The sequence below is a fragment of the Eublepharis macularius genome, chromosome 18, assembly GCF_028583425.1.
Source record: "Eublepharis macularius isolate TG4126 chromosome 18, MPM_Emac_v1.0, whole genome shotgun sequence".
Lineage (NCBI taxonomy): Eukaryota > Metazoa > Chordata > Lepidosauria > Squamata > Eublepharidae > Eublepharis > Eublepharis macularius.
The window spans coordinates 11409927-11431159 of record NC_072807.1 but is presented as its reverse complement, the minus strand read 5'-3'; the positions used below and the strand labels follow the sequence as shown (position 1 = coordinate 11431159).

The window sequence follows — 21233 nt, the reverse complement described above, 5'->3', positions numbered from 1 at the left end:
CTCTCTTTAAGTATTTAAACTACAGTACCAGCGGGACATTAGAAAAACTTCTTCGCATTAAAAGTAATCCAGCAGTGGAATCGGCTGCTTAAGGAAATGGTGGGTTCCCCCTCACTGGCAGTCTTCAAGGAGAGGCTAGATAAGTATGTGCCAGAGATGGTTTAGGCTGTTCCTGCCTTGAGCAGGGGGTTGGCCTTGATGGTCTGTGAGGCCCCTTCCACTTCTACGCTTCGTGACCTCTGCTCTGTCTGTCTGCTTTGCAGGGCAGATCCTCCATCGTGAATGTAAGTGCCGAGGATGCTGGTGACCTTGAGATAGTACGGAAAGAAGCTTTCACGTGGCTGAAGCCTTTCTACTCAGAGAGTAACAGCTTCCTTGAGATCCAGCATGTGGAAGAAGAGCTGCCCTGTGGAAAGGATCAGGAAGTGCTGGTAGATTACATCCTCGACCGAAAAGAGCTGGGGCCGAACGCTGATCACGTGGATTTCTATTACTTGGTGAGAATCTAATGGTTTGTGGAAAGTGGGGTGGGGATCTTCGGAGCACCATGAGAATGAAGGGCGTATAGAGAGAAACATGGCCACTGAGAGCCCCCGCTGCCTCCAAGAGAAAGATTCCCTCTGCCCACCTCCCATATTTCTCAAGTCCAACTCAAAGATCAGGTTGTTTTTGTGGGCCTGGGCAGTGGTTAGGGACGTTTCAGGGGCAGCTCTGGTCCTTTGGAACAGGCGGTCTAGAGAAGTGCAGGAGGTGTCTTCTTTGGCAATGTTTAGAGGGAAATGGCGAGGCTGAACTGGTTTAAAGGGGCCCGTGGAAACTGATCTGTGGGGCCAGTTGTCTGATATCCTAGTGTTGCTGGATTTGAAGTTCATGGTACTGCCTGAAGATAGGAAACTGCTTTGAGCAGACAACAGAAAAACGGCATTGCACTGAAACAACTAAAAGTGTGAATAAGGCAAACAAGTATTTGCAAATGTGAAAATCTCAACAGCAACCGACTGGGCCGTTTCATGTGGTTTTGCTACATCTTGTCCTAAAATGACAGAAAATCCAGGAATTTCCAAATGTGGGTTCTCTGCTTAGCTATTGGCCTCCTGTAGCAAACTCCATGACTGTCTTCTCCCTGGCCATTTCCACACGTCTTACCTGCCTGCGGAACATCGTGTGAAAGACCCAGAAGACGGCGTCTTCTCACGTGAAATCGCACGAGGAAGACGCTGTTATCCGGGAGATTTGTGCAAAATTGCAAACTTTTCTCTTTCATAGACTCATAGAATCATAGGCTCACCTAGTCCAACCCCCTGCACGAGGCAGGAAGTTCCCAACCTCCTCCCTCCCCCTCCCCTCCAGCGTCCCCCTGCTCCAAGCCCTGAAGATGGCAAAACACTGTCCGTTTCCACACGGCTTACTTTCTTCCAAAACCCAGCATCTTTGCGCACGAAATCACACCAGAAAGACGCTGTCATCGTGAGAAATCGCGTGAGAAGATGCCGTTATCATGGAAGAGAAGACGCTGTTTTTCAGAAATTTTCAGAAGAAAGTAAGCCATGTGGAAATGGCCCCTGTCAGGATCCCTAGCCAAAGTGGCCTGGAGAAAAATGCGTCCTGACCCCAAAGAGGCAATCGGCATTACCCTGGGCGTGTAAGAAGGGACCTTTTTAGCTTTTGATTTTCTGAAGTGGGTTATGGGGAGAGGGCGTCCAGTTTTCCATACTTCATATATCATCTTCTTACAGGTGGTGTCAAGAGGAAATATTGTTTTGAGTGGGCAGAAACAGGTGCCGATTGGCCAGGATGAAAGTAAGTATGAGATTTATGATGTTTCATCGGAGGGGGGGGCACGGGGGGGGGCTTCATCAGGAGATCAGGCCAGGCTAGTCTAGTGTGGTAGGCCTGAGCTGTCTATTTTGATATTTGATTTTTACCTTTGGATTTGGCCTAGCACCTCAAACTAGCTTCCAATAAACACAGAATACAGTAGTAATCATAAAAAGAGTAAAGCCATAACCCACAGGTTTTCTGCCCACTGACTTTAGAAGACAATTTTCTTTTCAAGCTTTTAACTTACTCAGTTAACGCATCTCCAAAAAGGCCAAGGAGCCACCATTAATCAGCCAGAAGGAGCAGGGCGTATTGAACCCTTTATTTCTTCTCATACTTGACCTACTAATCTTTTAATTTTTTGTCTTCTCTCCTCAACACAATACCTAATAAAATACTTTGTAGAATATGCTTTCCCATATTTTTATTTTTCCATGCTTGGCACTCTCTTATGAATTGTTTATGTTCCATCTACCACAACTCCCCAATGTATCACTATGTTGATTTATATTTATTTTTTAAAATTCTCCTTATATCACAGGGCCAAATTTTTTCTTCAGAAGAACTAAATTACTAGTTCGAAAACTCAGTGTTGTAGCCTGCCATCTGGGAGGGTGTGAGTCGTGCAGAGGCAGAGCTTCCCAAACTACTTCTGCCCAATTCCTCCCATCTTCTTTCTTTCCCTGAGTAGTAGTAGTAGTAGCAGCAACAACAACAACAACATTCGATTTATATACCACCCTTCAGAACAACTTAATGCCCACTCACAGTGGTTTACAAATTATGTTATTATCCTTACAACAATCACCCTGTGAGGTGGGTGAGGCTGAGAGAGCTCTGAGAGAGCTGTGACTGACCCAAGGTCACCCAGCTGGTTTCAAGCAGAAAAGTAGGGAATCAAACCCAGCTCTCCAGATTAGAGTCCTGCCGCTCTTAACCACTACACCAAACTGGCTGACAATAATAATAATAACATTTATATACCGCCCTTCAGGACAACTTAATGCCCACTCAGAGCAGTTTACGAAGTATGGTATTATTATCCCCACAATAATCACCCTGTGCGGTGGGTGGTCCTGAGAGAGCACTGAGAGAGCTGGTCACCCAGCTGGCTTCAAGCAGAGGAATGGGGAATCAAACCCGGCTCTCCAGATTAGAGTCCTCCCACTCTTAGGCACTACACCAAACTGTCTCCTGGCATTTGGTCTGGGGGGGGGGGGGTCCCTGCCTTTCTGTATGGGCCACTTGAGGGCCAGGGGACTGTTGAGGAGTTAGGTGGGGAAGACCTATCTCAGTGAAGTCCTCTCCTCGTGTTCACTAGTGGAAAGATCCAGCCCATAATTCTGGGAATTCCTCTGCAAGGGCTTTGTTCAGAGGCAAGAGACTCTTTGCTTTATTGTGATCTGGTGGAAGCAAGACCCACAGATGTGTGTATTTCCCAGCAAGTACTTAAATCCTGTCCATCTCTTCTGACTCTCTCCCCCTGCCCCAAATCCAGCACTGAAAGGCACCTTCGCTCTCACTCTGCCCGCAAGTATTGAGTTGGCACCTATTGCTAGGCTTCTGCTGTATGCCGTGTTTGAGGATGGTGAGGTGGCTGCCGATGTGGACGTGTTCACAATCGAGAAGTGTTTCCGGCATCAGGTTGGTGCATAACTCTCGGGAGGGCAAATGCCAAACGGGCCACGTGTTCACTGATCTTTGGATGGAGGCAGGCCGATGGAAGGGCCTCTGCTGCTCATGATGCGTGCGTCTGATTTCCTCTCCAGTTCTCTCATCTGGCCAAACATACTAAAAATGAAAACGAGGTCTTAAGCAAAGATGAAAGTGGCATGAAAGGAACGGTTGTTAGGGCAGTCCTAAACAGAGTCACACATTTCTAAGTTCATTGAAGTGAAAGGGTTTAGAAGTGGGTGATTCTGGGCCAAGCTACAAGTGACACTTGAATGGCAAGTGAACAGACTCGCATGCATTCCTCCCTGTTCACTTGCACTCCACTTGCCCTCCACTCGATCACTTCATGCACATGCTCCCCTTTGAAGAACTCCATGATAGAGTGGAGTGCAAGTGGAGTGCAAGTGAACAGGGAGGAATACGTGTGAGTCTGTTCACTTGCCGTTCGGGTGTCATCTGTCACTTGTAGCTTGGCCCTCTGCTGTCTGTGCGCTCTGAGGGATCCATCCTGTGAATTCTCAATGTTTCCAAATGCTTAGGAGCTGTCCGTTGCCTTTGCACATGCACTCTGTTTCCTCTTTCTTTCTGAATGTTTCCAGATGATAACCAAAAATGTCAAATGACATCTTTTGTCTGCTCCCCAAAACTGCAAGCAGATCTCCTGGAATTACAACTGGTCTGAAAACTACAGGGATCTGTTCCCCTGGAGAAAAAGCCTGCTGTGGAGGGTGGACTGTACGGCATTATACTACACTGAGGTCCCTCTTCTTCCCAAACCCTGCCCGCCCCAGGTTGCACCCCCCAAATCTCCAGGAATTTCAGTATCTGGAGTTGGCAACCCTAGAGGAAAGGCAAGAGACACAATCACAGCAGCCTCCCACCTATACAGATCCCCCCTTTTCTGGTAGTCTTTCTTAACCAGCATCCTTGTAAAGGTCTTGCTGCCTCTGCGACTTGTTCTGTATCCAGGAAAGTGATTACTGGGGGCCAAGCTTCAAGTGACAAGTAACACTTGAACGGCAAGTGAACAGACTCACGTGTATTCCTCCTTGTTCACTTGCACTACACTTGCACCTCCTCCAAGGGGAGGTGAAATGAACATATCCTTTGAGAGGTGAAGATGAAATTAACAATCCCTTTGAGGAGTGATTTCCGCTGGCTTTGGTTTTTTTTTTTAAAACTACGCTTCCCGGCTAACATTGAGTGTCCCTTCACTTGAGTGTCCCCATGTAAAATGACTGATGTAGAGAGATTCTCAATCTAGACTGCGTGAGGAAATCATGTCGGTAACCAATAACAACACAACAACAACCGATTTATATACTGCCCTTCAGGATGACTGAACACCCACTCAGAGTGGTTTACAAAGTATGTTATTATTATCCCTGCAACAAAACACCCTGTGAGGTGGGTGGGGCTGAGAGAGCTATAAACTGTGACTGACCCCAGGTCACCCAGCTGGCTTCAAGTGGAGGAGTGGGGAATCAAACCCGGTTCTCCAGATTAGAGTCCTGCACTCTTAACCACTACACCCAGGGCAGGGTAGGATGTGTGCAGTCTTTGTCCTTCTCCCTCTGATGTTGTGTGGCCACTATTCCCTGCCAGAGGAGGTTTCCCAATTGAAAATTCCACTCTTCTCCACCTCTGTTCCCAGGTGACGCTGGCCTTCTCTCAGAAAGAACATTATCCAGATTCAACGATCAAGCTGCAAGTGGACGCTGCGCCTGGAGCCCTCTGCTCTCTCCAAGCTCTGGACAAGAGCGTCATCCTGAAGAAAGACATAACTCTGACAGCAGAAGAGGTGAGGGATCCCACCCATTCCATCTAGGACCAATAAATTCTTCCATCTCCTTGATCCAGAGGAAAAAACAGTCTGTGAAGGGAAGAAGTTGGGTGTCAACTCTTCCATAATCCAGTGGGGTACCAAAATTAATGTAAAGTACACAGAGCTTCATCATTTATTAAATTGAAAAATGAAAAAGTGGTCTGGGAAGCGGAGAAGGCTGCTGCCAGGGAACGGGAACAACGAAACTGGGGAAACCTGCCATGCTGAAGCTCAGCAGCTGCACCGGCAATCGGGCAACAAAGCAAGCAAGCCCTGCTTTGGAAGCCAGTTTAGAGAAGAGGAGAGAGGGTGAGGACCTACAAACAGCTCAGTGAGCTAAATGGGTTAAAGAAGACATGCTCATGCATCTGTGGACATAATAGTTTTAGGCTTGATTAGATTTTCAAATGTTCTTGGTATGAAAATCTGGAATCTCCTTGGGAGGGCTGGATTGGCACAGAATTCCCCTGGTGTAACTGGATAAACAGCCCTGACCTGGATAGCCCAGGTGATCCTGCTCTTGGCAGATCTCAGAAGCAAAGCATGGTTGGCCTTGGTTAGTAATTGGATGGGAGAGCCCCAAAGAAGACCAGGATTGCGCAGGCAGGCATTGGCAAACTAACTTTGTTAGTCTCTTGCCTTGAAAACCCCACCAGGGGTTGCCATAAGTCAGCTATGACTTGAGGGCACTCTGTAACACCACCATCTTTTAACAGAGGCTTAATGGGACTTTATAGAATAGAGGACGTTATTTATGGCCGTGCTATGAAAAGCTTCCTCGGCCAATTTCCACCCCTTAAACCTCTGTTAAAAGTCGGGGACGTTTTTCTCCAGGCCTGTTGGCAACCCTAACAACAGCTGGCAACATGTTCTTTGCATTAAAGAATGACAATTCTGCATCCAGTGCTATTCTAAGAACAGCTGGATGCAGCCATTTGTATACATTCTTCAAATGTGTGTGATTTTGCCTTCTTTTTCTAGGCACGGGAGCAGGGGAGTGATGGATTGCCCTGAGCTCCACCATCAACTCCGCACCTTTTTTTACTTGACTACAAACCTTTAAGTGATATCGTCAAGAGTGATGTAGCACCTTTAAGACTAACCAACTTTATTGTAGCATAAGCTTTCTGACGATCCATCTGACAAAGAGAGCTGTGGTTCTCGAAAGCTTATGCTACAATGGAGATGGTAAGCCTTCAAGGTGCTACTGGACTCTTTACTATTTTGCAACTACAGACTAACACAGCTAATTTCTCTGGATCTATGATCAAGAGTGATGAATGTGTCCTGACTGCTTACCTCATACTGCTTACCATGATCTCTGCTTTCAGGTGTATGATGCTATTCCCTACTACGGATCCACCGATACTGTTGGCACAAGAGGATTTGACTACCACTTGGAAGATTTTGAGCCTTACCCTTGTCTGCCTTTGGAGCACCCCCAGCTCCCTGGTCAGAGGCGCAAGCGGACTTTGATAGGGCCTTGGTACGAAAGCCAGGCTGATGTCTATAGCCTGTTCAAGGTGAGTAGCATCTCCTCCCGAAAATGGCGTCTCCAGTCCCAAGTTGTCCTTGTATGGCTTTTAGCTGCATTGTTCCAGTCAGTGATTCCAGAGCTGTGCCCTGGAATTTCTGGGGGCTTGTCCAGGTTGTTCTTAAGATGGTACTAAAAAGAAGCAGCCAAAAATTCTGAAGCATTCAGTAGTTTTGCTGTAGAAGAGGCAATATTGGGCTAAGCTAGAAGTGCCGAATTACACCTGAAAGGCAAGTGAACAGACTCACGTGTATTCCTCCCTGTTCACTTGTGCTCCACTCGATCAGTATGAGTGGAGCGCAAGTGAACAGGGAGGAATACACGTGAGTCTGTTCACTTGCCGTTCAGGTGTAATTCGTCACTTCTAGCTTGACCCAATATTTTCCAGTTTAAAATTTGAACTTCCAAGCAGCTGAGCAATGCAAAGCCTGCTTCGATGACTTAGGAGAAAAATCCTCTGTATGTGATTGATAGTAAAGTGTCCAGTAGCACCTTTAAGACTAAGCAACTTTATTGTAGCATAAGCTTTCAAGAACCACAGCTCTCTTTATCAGATGGATCGCCAGCTTTCAAGAACCACAGCTCTCTTCATCAGATGCATTGTTAGCATCTGATAAAGGGAGCTGTGGCTCTCGAAAGCTTATGTTACAATAAAGTTGGTTAGTCTTAAAGGTGTTACTGGACTCTTTACTATTTTGCTACTGCAGGCTAACATGGCTAACTGCTCTGGATAACAACAACAACAACATTCGATTTATATACCGCCCTTCAGGACAGCTTAACACCCACTCAGAGCGGTTTAAAAAGTATGTCATTTTTATTATCCCCACAACAAACACCCTGTGAGGTGGGTGGACTGAGAGCTCCAGAGAGCCGTGACTAGCCCAAGGACACCCAGCTGGCTTCACGTGGAGGAGTGGGGAATCAAACCCAGCTCTCCAGATTAGAGTCCTGCGCTCTTAACCGCTACACCAAACTGGCTCTCATCACAATTTATCATCACGAAAATCACCCTGTGAGGTGGGTGGGGCTGAGAGATGGTTACCGATGGCAGCTCAAACATCAAGGTAACAGTAGTGGCTCCTCAGAATGTGGTTCATCAAGTTTATGGGAAAATATATGCATATAGGAAATTTTGGAAATTTCGAATTAATATTTTTATTTATTTATTCGTCATTCATAGTCTGCCTTTCTCACTGAGGCTCAGGGTGGATTACACAGAGTGAGATTAATACAGTCAATATAAAGGTCATTTCCACAAACAATGCCAGAGGGTGAATAACACAAGTTTACAAAGACATGGCATTAGCAGGGATCCAATACAGAGTTGAAGAAATGCTGGAACAGAACATAAGCCATTCTAGGGTTGACATTAAATAACATGAAGCACAGGTAGCTCATAGGATCACCTATTTAAAGCAACTGATAGTACATTAAGTCAACATAGTGGTGAAGTCCAGAATCTGAGACCCCCTCCCTTCAATGCAAAAGCTTTTTTGAATAATTGGTTTTACATTCATTTGCAGTCCTTTTATTATGTACTGGAATAGGATTAAACCAGATGAGACCGCTAAAGAGGAAATATTGAATTACAGTTGAACTACATGGATTTGCAATTCAGATTGTGACGTATTATTTTCAGTCTCTTTATCTTGCTGTTTTCTAGGATCTGTCGTAGGCTGTAGGAATCGAGTGTTGTTGTGACTTCTTTTTAAAAGGTGGGGAGGGAACCAAAAAGACCCCAACTGGGAAACTTTGAAAAGGGAATGGGAGAGAAGAGCGTGAATTCCTTGAATGTAAATTGGCTGCACACATACAGCTGATGTTCCTTCTTCTGCTCTAATTGTTTTACAGCAACTGAATATGAAACTTTTAACTAACTGCAAAGTGAAAAAGCCTGTGTCTTGTGTGCCATTTGCTGAGAGACACGTTTTCAGAATGCAGGGAAGGACAGGTGAGAATCACAGACAATTGATTCCCTCATGGCTGGACACCTCCTGAAGACCACGTCAGGGGCAGTCTCTGCCATGACAATTTTTATTCTCTGCGCCAAGCGACAAGTGACGAATGACACTTGCCTGGCAAATGAACAGACTCGCGTGTATTCCTCCCTGTTCAATTGCCCTCCACTTGCCCTCCACTTGATCAGGTGAAGAGGAAGTGAATGGCAAATGAACAGGGAGGAATACACGCGAGTCTGTTCATTTGCCAGGCAAGTGTCATTCGTCACTTGTCGCTTGGCTCTCTGTTGCTGAATCTTGGCTGGAGACACAGAGAGCCAAGCTACAAGTGACGCCTTACACAAGTTGGACACTTGTCAGCTTCCCTCAAGTTTTGATGGGAAATATACACATCCTGGTTTTACAGCTTGGCTCTCCATTACAGCTGCAAGACCAGGATGCCTACATTTCCCATCAAAACTTGAGGGAAGCTGACAAGTGTCCAACCTGTGTCAGGCGTCACTTGTAGCTTGGCTCATAGTCTCTCTGCATGAGATGTCTTATACGAGGACACTCAAGTGTAGGGAGACAAGATGATAGCTATTTCACTGCTCTAGAGCTGGCAGAGATTGCTCTTCAGATGGTTTGTTAATTTCATCTTCGACTCCCAAAGGGGAGGTGAAATTGACAGAGCCTTTGGGGAGGTGAAGATGAAATTAACAAATCTCTGAGGAGTGATCTCCACGGGCTCTGTCTGTTTAAACTTTGCTCACTGGCTAATATTGCGTCTCCCTGTGCTTGAAGAACATGTGCCAAGGCGTCTCATGTAGAGAGAGAGACTCAGACTTTGCATGGACAATTTGGCTTCCCTGATCTTAGTTTATATCATCAGGCGTACTTGTTAATTTGTACTAATTATTGGAACTGCTCTTCCCAGCTGGATTATCTATTTTGGGCTCTTTTGGAAGCTTCTTGTTTTGTCCCCCTCTTTAAATGGAGTGCATTTGTGCCAAAATGGAACTTGTTCCTTCTACAGTTTCTGCAGTTAGAGAACTGTGGCGAATAATGTCATGATAATATCTTTGACCCCTTTTCTCATGCTAAATTAACATTATGGGCCAATTCAGATTTTTTAAAAATGGAAGGAAATCCTTTTTATGGAAGGCTTGAAAAGGTAAGGGGATTTTTACTTTGGATCAGACAGCCTACGATGACGAATTTTTGTCGGTTGTTTTTAACTGAGGTCTGTTTTTGCTGAATGTTAATATTTACAACCAGGCCTTTTTTTCTCGGAAAAGAGGTGGTGGGACTCAGTGGGTTGCCCTCGGTGAAAATGGTCACATGGCTGGTGGCCCCGCCCCTGATCTCCAGACAGAGGGGAGTTGAGATGGCCCTCCGCGCCGCATGGCACAGAGGGCAATCTCAACTCCCCTCTGTCTGGAGATCAGGGGGCGGGGCCACCAGCCATGTGACCATTTTCAAGAGGTTCCGGAACTCCGTTCCCCCGCGTTCCTGCTGAAGAAAGCCCTTTTACAACTACAACATCTGTTGATATCCAAGTACAGCTCTGCAGCATTGAATGTTTCAGAGTTTTGTGTATTTTTGGAACTCTCATATATCTATACAAAAAAGTAGGGAGCTCATGACATTTCCACCCAACAAATGCAACAAACAAATGCAATATCCTGTTGTGGGATGCCAGCTGGCTATTTTCTAAAACTGTCACAGATGTTGCCAGGTGTTACACCTGACTCCATGGGAAACCCCGTTGTTAATGCTTCTTTGGAAGCTCTTCAGTGAATGTGGGAGATCCCTTTTTCCTATTGATAAGAGCGTGATCTCTAACCACGCTTCCTGGATCCCTTCACTCTCCACTTCTTTTGTTTACATTTCTTTCAGAAGTTGATTCAGAACCGTTAAGTGTCCCTGTCCAAGCCATGGCTGAAAACGTCCCTCCGCCTCTTCGTTCAGAACCTAAGATAGAGAAGATGATGAAACCAAGAACACACTTCCCAGAGACCTGGATCTGGGATTTGGTCCCAGTCAAGTAAGCACAAAGCTGCCAGGGAGGGAACAAAATGCTACAGATCTAAGTGAAATGGTCCCGTTCAGGCATGCCCTGCTGTGGTTGCTCCTGACAAGTTGCCGAGACAGATTGCTGACAGGTGACAGACTGGGCCGGATTCTGCTGGATAAATCCCTGCCTGGATATGTGTTTGAATTGTAATTTTCTTACTGCATATACTCTTGATAATGCTTGGGCACCCAAAAGTTTATTAGAAATGCTCAGCTTTCTTTAGGAGTGCCATATGTGGATCAGAGTAGGCTGTGGTTGGGTACCAGGCTAGTTCAATGGAAAAAAGATCTATTATCCAGGAATTGATCCCACAGAGTAATGTAACCTGGCACAAGATCTAGTGGGACAAGACGGGAGGAGTTGTCTTAGAGCCAAGCTACAAGTGACAAATTGCACTTGAATGGCAAGTGAACAGACTCACGTGTATTCCTCCCTGTTCGCTTGCCATGCACTTGAGCTCCCCTTGAATGGCAAATGAACAGGGAGTGTAATTCGTCACTTGTAGCTTAGCTCTTAGAACTGTCTGCCAGCCAAGACCTATTTGGGAGGTGGAGGGAGGGCTGCTGTGTCTGTTTGGGCTTCCATTCAACTCCCCAGGTGTCAGAACTCCAGTTTCAAGTGCAGATACCTGGGACTTGGGACCTGACCTGCGTAGCCCAGGTGTGCCTGATCTGGTCAGCTCTCAGAAGCTAAGCAGGGTCAGCCTTGGTTAGTAATCGGATGGGAGACCTCCAAAGAAGACCAGCGTTGCAGAGGCAGGCAAAGGCAAACCACCTTGGATAGTCTCTTGCCTTAAAAATCCCACTAGGGGTTGCCATAAGTCAACTCTGACATGAGGGGACTCTCCTCCACTACACCTAGGACCAGATTAGGGATTCTACTGGTGTACCACCTCCTACAATCACCGAGAGCCAAGCTACAAGTGACGAATGACACTTGCCTGGCAAGTGAACAGACTCCCACGTATTCCTCCCTGTTCACTTGCCATTCACTTGTGCTCCACTTGATCAGGTGGAGAGGAAGTGAATGGGAGGTGAACAGGGAGGAATACACGTGAGTCTGTTCACTTGCCAGGCAAGTGTCATTCATCACTTGTAGCTTGGCTCCCAGTGTTCCTCTCTTTCCTGCTCTGTGAACAGCTAAAAGAGCCCAGCAAACTTCCTTTGCCCAATCCTACAGTGTTTTGCATTGTTGATTTTTAGGGCTTGCTGCTGGCAATATTAAAACCTTCCATTGTCCAGTCTAGATTCTGGAGCTGAAATGATTCTACTTTCCCAGACATTTGTCTTTATAAAAGGCTTTCCTTCCTGAGTGCAATAGGAGCAGGGCTTTTTTTCAGCTGGAACATGGTGGAACAGAGTTCCGGAACCTCTTGAAAATGGTCACATGGCTGGTGGCCCCGCCCCCTGATCTCCAGACAGAGGGGAGTTGAGATTGCCCTCCGCACCGCTGAGCAATCTCAACTCCCCTCTGTCTGGAGATCAGGGGGCGGGGCCACCAGCCATGTGACCATTTTCTCTGAGGGCAACCCACTGAGTTCCACCACCTCTTTCCCCAGAAAAAAAGCCCTGCTCATTTCTGAATAATCCTCGATGTGAAATGCTGCAACTGATATTGGACCTGCCACTGAGGCCTCTGAGCCTCCACTTCAACATCCGTGCCAAGGCTTGCTTTAACGGGCACAGTTAAGGACTTTTATTTTAATTTATTTACTTCAATTTGGTTTCGCCTTCAAGGTAAAGAACTCTAACTCTGTTGGTTGTCACTGATGGGTATGCTGTATTTCCAAAGCCAGTTAGATGTCGTGGTTAAGAGTTGCAGGACTCTCATCTGGAGAGCCGGGTTTGATTCCCCCCTCCTCCACTTGAAGCCAGCTGGGTGATTGTGGGTCAGTCACAGCTTCTCGGAGCTCTCTCAGCCCCGCCCACCTCACAGGGTGATTGTCAAGAGGATAATAATAACATACTTTGTAAACCTCTTTGAGTGGGTGTTAAGTTGTCCTGAGGGGCAGTATATAAATCAAATTTTGTTGTTGTTATTCAGCGAGGAGGGGAAAGCATCGCGCTCACTCATCATTCCAGACACGATCACGGAGTGGCAAGCCAACGCGTTCTGTGTGGCAGATGTTGGCTTCGGACTTGCCAAGCCGGCCTCCCTCCGGGTCTTCCAGCCATTCTTTGTGGAACTGACATTGCCCTATTCTGTAGTCCGTGGGGAGACCTTTGAACTCAAAGCCACTGTCTTCAATTACCTGAGGGAATGCATCCAGGTGAATGACCTTTCTTTTTGCACAGGAGAGGACAGCTGCACGTTACAAAGGGACTGTAGCGCATCAGTGAATGCTCCTCTCCATAATAGTAGATTGTTTGTCCATTCTTTGGCTTTGAGTTTCTCTACATGAGACATCTTATGCTCAAGTGTTGGGAGACGCAATGTTAGCCAGGAAGTGTAGTTTAAAAAAGACTCTGTCAAATTTCACCTCCCTACAGGAGGGTAGTTTAAAAAGACAGAGTCAGTGGAGATTGCTCCTCATAGAGTTTGTTAATTTCATCTTCGCCTCTGAAGGCTCTGTCAATTTCACCTCCCTTTCCAGAAGGCAAAGATGAAATTAACAAACCCTCTGAGGAGCAACCTCTCCTGTAGAGAGAGGACATTTGACAGAGCCTTTGGGTCTGTCTTTTAAACTACGCTTATTTATTTATTATTTATTTTATTCGATTTATACCCTGCCCTTCCCACAAATGGGCACAGGGCAGCTATCAACATTAAAAAAATACATTAAAACTTAAAATCAACAATAATTTTTAAAAATTCATTAAAATAGTCCAGGAGCAGGGTATTTAGACAAATATTGGGAGTCCATATACGGGCATAGCAGATGGCCAAGGGCAGCCCCAGAAGAAGTGGTGATCTTAGATGGAAGAAGGAGGACACCCGCTGGCACTCAGCTGGAGGCCTGGGGGAACATTTTTTAGGCCCTGCGAAACAGTAACAGGTCCCGCAGGGCCCGGATCTCCAGCATGAGAGCGTTCCACCCGGCCAGGGCCAGGGCAGAAAAAGCCCTTGCCCTGGTTGAGGCCAGGAGGATGTCCTTCAGGCTGGGGACCACCAGGAGTTGCTTGTCTGCAGAGCGCAACACCCTGCAGGGGACGAAATGGAAGCTTCCCAGCTAACATTGCATCTCCCCTACACTTGAGCATCCCCATGTAAGATGTCTTATGTAGAGAGACTCTGAGCCATCACCTCGTCTTGGGGAAAGGCCCCTGCAGCTATGCCTGAGAGAGGCCACTTCCCCACCAGGCACTCGGTTGTGGGGGGCTGTCTTTCCCAGCCAGGAGTAGGATGTGGAAGATGAAGAGGAGAAAGGCAAGAAAAGAACTGTTGGCAGAGTGTCTTCACAGTCAGGACGCTTATCAGGAAGCTGATCTGGGCAAAAGTAACAAAAGCTTTGTTTATGGAACTAGCAAACTGGATAGGAAAGAAAAGGCACACCTTGCTGCCTTGCTCACTGAGAGAGCTGTACAAGAAAAGACTGAATAGCATTCTGTAGGCAGACAAGAAAAAAACCCTTTCGAAAGAAGGTACTCCCGCTGCAGGCCTGTCTAGTTCAAGTTTGCAGGGTCTTTCCTTCTCTGTACACAAGATATAATTGTACTCCAACAGGAACCACCCAAGCGTCCCCTCTCTCCCTTTGCTGCTTGAGTGGGGAGTAGCCCACCTCGGGCATCAGGCTGTTGGGTACTTTGTGTAGCAGGCTGCAAGAGGTGGCAGCGGCACAGTGGCCAGCCAGGGGTTGCGGCAGATGCCAGCATGTGGTTGGATGAGCCCCACCAGCAAGCAAGAGGTCAGCAAGAAAGCTAGTAGCACAACCAGGGCCTCCCCCCCGCCCCCCGAGCTTCTTTGGATTGCCCATCCCTCTTTCCTCTGACAAGCATCTCCAGGAAGGAAGGGAAGCAGTTCTGGGGAAAAAGCTCCTCCCTCTTCTTCCTTATAGACTACAGAGGGCAGAAGGACAGGTCAAGATCCTTCTGGACAAAGGGCCCAAGAGGATTTGTGTCTGCATGCCAAGCCACCCAGTCCAGGGCTGGGTCTAGCGCTCCCAGCACCTGGGGCAATGCTTGCCGGCCCTTGCGTGCGCACACACTCCTGACACGGCGTGATGATGTCATTTTGATGACATTATCACGCCGCGCACCAGAGGCAGCACGGGGGACTGGGAAGCTGCCCATGCCATTCGCTTCAGAAGCGAATGGCGCAGTCGGCTTTGCAGCCCCCCACGCTGTCTTTCACCTGCCCTATGGGACAGAGGGTGACTGGCTTGCCATGTGCCCTCTGTCCTGCGGGGCAGGCAAAAGGCAGTGCGGGGGGCTGCAAGGCTGCCTGCGCCATGTGCCTGCCCTGCAGGATGGGGCAGCCAGCTGCCCCCTCTCCTGTGGGGCAAGCGAGTGGCGTGGGCAGCCGCGCTGCCTTTTGCCTGCCCTCCAGGACAGGGGGTGTGCGGCAAGCCGGCCGTCCCCTGTCCCGCAAGGCAAGCAAAAGGCAGTGCAGCTGCCCATGCTGCTGCCTGCACACTCTGGGAGCTGTTTCTGGCGTCCCCTCCCTGGCGGCGCTGGGGGCAGACTACTCCCCTGCCCCCCTAGATCTGGCCCTGAGTCTGCCCTGGGGGCAGACTCCTCTTGCACTCCTCTTGATCACTTGCCATTCAAGTGTAATTTGTCGCTTCTAGCTTGGCCCTTAGTTTTGGGGGGGGGCATCCCGGCACCGGCAGTGTTCCCTATTGGGCTTCCCCATGTGGATTTTGCATGCACACCAAATGGCTCCTTCTCTGCATCCAGCTGGAAGTCCGTCTGATGCAATCGCAGCAAGTCAAGGTGGAATCCTGCACAATCTGCTACTTCCCCACCTGCCTGTGTGGGGACGAGGCTGAGACCTTCTCTTGGAATGTGACGGCAACTCATCTGGGTGAGCCTGAAGTCCCTGGGAGGGGGGGGCACTGTGTGTGAGGAGCCCCCTGGCTTTCCCTTTCTTCCCCAAACATCTCCTCCCAGAGCAGGACTACCACAGTGGTAGGAAGGGAAGCTGTTTCATTCCTAGCCAAGATTTGTCCCCTGCCCCCTTAGGATGGTGCAAATTGGCAGGGGTTGGGGAAGACAAGAAACTCTCCTCTGTGTGCCCCGATTTGCATTCTGCAGAAGAGTGGCATGGGGGGGGGGAGCCCCATGGCTTGGCGGCAGATATGAACTGCACCCTTCCATGCTTGCATGCGCATGAGTGCATTGAACTCTCTTTTTAAAATGAACTTGTATTTGCTTTTTAAAAACACTCATTATAAAGTGGCTCTGCTTGCTTGGCACAGGAAGGCATGCAAAGCTTGGCAGTGCCATAGATAGACAGAGAGAGATCCTTACAGCTGCAGGATAAAGCAGGCTTTAAAAGCCACCAGAGTGAAGCCATATCTTTGAGCGCTGAGCTCTTCATTGAAAGTCTGAGTTTCAGTGAAGAACATGTTCCCATTTCTTTTTTTTTAATTTTTATTGGATTAGAAATCAATATAGTGTTCATTACAATCAATTTCCTTTAAATATTCCTGTTCTAACCCCCTCCCTTTCCCCCCCTTTTGTTGACTTCCAACAGTTTTCCAACCCCTTATCCATTTTTCCCCTACTCATTTCAAACTTATTTTATCTATTAAACATATACTTTCACTCTCTTCTAAGCTTGTCTATTGTAGCACAGTGCTATCTCTATTTCCTTTCCCGCTTAACTTATCAGCTAGATATTACATTCCTGGCATATATTCTTTAATAATAATAATCATTTGTCTAATTTTAGTACTCTGTACTCTATCTTATTCTAATCTCGTCTTCAATATGGGACAAACAATTTGTCCCTCATTCTACATAACTTTAAGTACTTCTATAAACATTGTATACATTCAATATGAGTCAATCAATTTAACTTATACTCTATATGTTACTCTTTACTTCCTTCTACATATCTTATCTTCATGCTATTTTAATTATACAATTTCTCCATTATACAGCTGTCTACCAGAAATAATCAATCAATTTGACCCATACTCTGCACATTTCTAAGTACTGCTGTAAACACAATATACATTCAGCATAAGTCAATCAATTTAACTTATATTCTGTACGTTACTATATATTTCTTTCCACCTTTCTTGTATTCATTCTATTTTAATTATATAATTTCTCCATTATACAGTTATCTGCCAGAAATAAAATTAGTTAATTTCTATCCTTATGATTCTTATAATAACACTTCTATTACTTAATACTATATATAATAGTCAAATAGAATAGTTGCTTAGAAATTCTCATTTAACTCTCCTCCCCACGGTAAAGTCACCTCCCTCTTCTTTTGTTGTATTTCAGTAATTTTCAAACTGCCACAGTTCTCCTCCCACCTCCCATTTTTTCACCAAATATTGTTTCAGCTTCTCCCAATCTGTGTTAAACTGTCCTGGATCAAGGTCTCTCAATTTCCTTGTCATTTTGTCCATTTCCGCCATGTACAGCAATTTATAAATCCAGTCCTCGATGGTTGGCACTTCTTGTACTTTCCACTTTTGCACGTACAAAAGTCTGGCCGCTGCTGTCATATAAAATAGCAATGTCCTGTATTGTGCTGGAATGCCCTCCATTCCCAAGTTCAGTAGCAGGAGTTCTGGGTTCTTGTTAACTTGAAATTGTAAAATCTCACTTATCACTCTTATTATTTCCCCCCAGTACTGCCTGGCTACCTCACAAGTCCACCACATGTGATACAAAGATCCTTCATGCTTTTTACATTTCCAGCATTTATTAGACATGTTCAAATTCCCTTGAGCAATTTTCTTTGGTGTCAAATACCAACGGTAGATCATTTTGTAGACATTCTCTTTAATATTAGTGCATGTCGTGATCTTCAACGTATTTTTCCACAAGTATTCCCACGCCTCCATTGTTATTTCTTTATTAAAGTTTATAGCCCACTTCACCATTTGCACTTTAACTGTCTCATCTTCAGTGTACCATTTTAACAACACTTTATAAGCCTTAGAGATTTCCTTTTTATCCTCTTGTAGAATTACCTCCTCTAATTCCGAATTCTCCATTCTTATCCCTCCCTTCACACAGTCCGAGTTATAAAGATCTCTAATCTGTCTGTATTGAAACCAATCGTAACTTGGAGACAGCTCATCTTGTGTCTTTATTCTTAGTTTGGAAAATTCTATTCGTGTTATCTCCTTGTACATTAAGCGCTGTTGTTCATTATCGACAGTTCTCGGATCTATTACTTCGTAAGGAACCACCCAGGAGGGAATTCCTTCCTGTAGGTAATCTCTGTACTTCTTCCAAATTGTGAAGAGGCTTCTCCGAATATAATGATGTAAAAACATAGAGTCTGCTTTTACTTTATCATACCACAGATATGCGTGCCATCCAAATATTTTTTTGTATCCCTCTAAGGCCAGTAGTTTGCGGTTTTTCAGCGTCATCCAATCTTTCAACCACACCAAGCAGATTGCATCGTAGTAAAGTCTTAGATTGGGCAGTTGCATTCCACCTCTTTCTTTTGCATCCTGTAATACTTTCATTTTCACTCGAGGCTTCTTGCCTGCCCAAACAAAATCCGATATTTTCCTCTGCCATTTTTCAAACTGCTTAGAGTCCCGAATAATTGGTATTGTCTGTAACAGAAACATCACTCTTGGCAACACATTCATCTTGACTACTGCAATTCTTCCCAACCATGACAAATTCAATCTATTCCATTTAATCAAATCTTGCTCTATCTGAGTCCACAATTTCTCATAATTATTCTTGAATAGATCTATATTCTTTGCAGTCAGTTCAATTCCCAAATATTTCACCTTACTTGTTACTTCACAGTCTGTTATTTCCGTTAATAACTGTTGTTTTTGTTTAGTCATGTTTTTACATAATATCTTTGACTTCTTTTTGTTTACGTAAAATCCTGCCAGATCTCCAAAGTCCTTAATTTTCTCTATTACCTTTGGCATGTTCTCAATCGGATCTTCCACAATTAACATTATGTCATCCGCAAATGCTCTGACCTTATAGGAAAAGTCCTTTATTTTTATTCCACAGATTGCATTGTCTTCTCGAATCTGTATCATCAATATTTCCAAGACCAAAATAAACTACAGTGGAGACAACGGGCAACCTTGTCTTGTACCTTTACCTATAATCAGTTTCTTGGTCACCTCATCATTCACCACAATTGCTGCACTCTGGTCTCTGTAAATTTCTTTCACTGCTCTTATGAATCTTTCTCCCATTTGTAGCTGTTCCATGGTGGCAAACATAAAGTCCCAGTTCAAATTGTCGAATGCTTTTTCAGCATCCACAAAGAAGAAACCAACCTCCTTATCACAACGCTTGTCATAATATTCAATAGCATTTATAACTGTCCTAAAGTTGTCTTTAATTTGTCTGTTTGGTAAAAAACCAGCTTGTTCCTCCTCAATAACTTCGGAAAGCCATCCCTTTACTCTTTCCACCAGTATCTTCGCAAAAATTTTATAATCATTATTGAGTAATGAAATAGGTCTATAGTTTTTAACATTCGTCAGATCATGTCCTTCTTTGGGGATCAATGATATATTGGCTTCACTCCAAGTATCTGGAATCCTTTGATTGTTCAAGACACCATTGATCACTTCTTTTAGGAATGGCACCAGTTCATTGACCATTACCTTATAAAATTTGGCTGTAAGTCCATCAGGTCCTGGCGCCTTTCCCAAATTTGTTGACTGTATTGCCGTCCTTATCTCTTCCTCCGTTGCTTCACTATTCAGTTTATATCTCCATCCTTCTGAAATTACTGGGAGCTTCATTTTCCCCAAATATGTCGCTATTGAGTCTTTGTTCACTTCTTTTTTGTTGTACAGTTTAGCATAAAATTTATAAAAGGCTCTGCTAATAGCCGTCTGTTCCAGGTATACTTTATTGTCCTCACATATTTATTATCTTCTTCTCCTTTCTCTTCTTCAATTGCCACGCCAGATATTTCCCAGGTTTATTTGCACCTTCAAACGACTTTTGGTTCATTCTCTTGAGATTCCATTCCAATTCTTTGTTATTCATTGCTGTCAGCTGCTCTTGAAGGATTTTAATGTCCTGATATATTTTCTTTTTCCCTGGTCTTTTCTTTAGCTGTATTTCTTTGGCTTTTATTTTCTCCATAATCTCCTGTCTCTTCTCCTCTCTTTTTTTCCTGGCTCTTCCGTTTAAGTCCATTAGTATGCCTCTGATTACTGCCTTATAAGTATCCCATACCTTATTGGTTGGTACTTCTCTATTCATGTTCTGTTGTATGAAAAACTTAGTTTCCCTTCTCAACGTCTCGATGTTTTCTCCCTCTTGCAGCAAGTCCTCATTTATTCTCCATCCTTTCCTTTTAGTTCTTTTCCCAAACTTCCACATAATTGGATTATGATCTGAGCCTACCATAGGCATTATTTCCACATCCTTAGTCCAAAGCACTAAGTCTTTTGAGGCCTAGATCATATCAATTCTTGATAATGTAGAGTGTCTCGCGGAGAAAAACGTATATTGTCTGCCTTTGGGATTCTGTCTTCTCCATACATCTTCTAAAGTTTCCTGTTGCGTTAATACAAAAAAAGTCTTTGGTAATAGTCCTCTTTTCTTTTGTACAGTTACTGATTTTTTATCCTGTTCCAAGTTTGTAACTCCATTGAAGTCTCCTGCAAGAATTATCTGGTCATAAGAAAGTTCATCTAATTGCTTCCTCAAATCCTCAAAGAAGCTTTCTTTTGCTCCATTAGGCGCATAAATTCCAATCACCAACATGTTCCCATTTCTGTAGGACGTGTCCAACTCATGGTAACCACCATGGAGACACAGGTGCGCTGCGGCGACAAAATCGCTGTGCCATTGCTGTGGGATGGCCACTCTGACGCCGTGATCAAATCCCTGCTGGTCAAGGTCAGTGTGGTCACCTCAGGAGTTTGTGACTGTGGCTGCAGATGTCAAACCCAGCAGCTGTTCTAGGCCCTCTTGGAAGCACTTTTGCTGGGGGGGTTTTCTCTCGCGCCTGAGAATTTGGGCAGGGAGCCACCACGTTTGCAGACCTCCAGCCAGGGTGGGGGTGGGGGTCTACATCCATTTGGCCACAATGCAGTAATGCTAAGAGTAGGACCCTGTTGGAAAGCCCTGGAGGGGGGAAGAGGAGAGTGTAGGGAAGTGCCTCTGTGTGGCATCCCTTATGCTCAGAGGGAGGGAGATGAGAACCTACAACTTTTTTTTCCTTCCACAGCCTGAAGGTGTCCTCAAAGAAGAGACCCACAATGCATTCCTCTGCTCTTCAGGT

General features: G+C 45.4%; 1 protein-coding gene across 1 annotated transcript in view; it reads left to right on the top strand.

The window, feature by feature from the left end:
• LOC129345353 (alpha-2-macroglobulin-like protein 1) overlaps positions 1-21233 on the top strand; it is a 95888-nt gene that overhangs the window by 39586 nt on the left and 35069 nt on the right. The window contains exons 13-23 of the mRNA XM_055002472.1: positions 264-497; positions 1737-1800; positions 3320-3465; positions 5150-5296; positions 6652-6843; positions 8709-8808; positions 10694-10841; positions 12915-13140; positions 15707-15833; positions 20730-20848; positions 21180-21231. Coding sequence (XP_054858447.1) covers positions 264-497; positions 1737-1800; positions 3320-3465; positions 5150-5296; positions 6652-6843; positions 8709-8808; positions 10694-10841; positions 12915-13140; positions 15707-15833; positions 20730-20848; positions 21180-21231 — 1555 coding nt within the window. The remainder of the gene's footprint in view (positions 1-263; positions 498-1736; positions 1801-3319; positions 3466-5149; positions 5297-6651; positions 6844-8708; positions 8809-10693; positions 10842-12914; positions 13141-15706; positions 15834-20729; positions 20849-21179; positions 21232-21233) is intronic.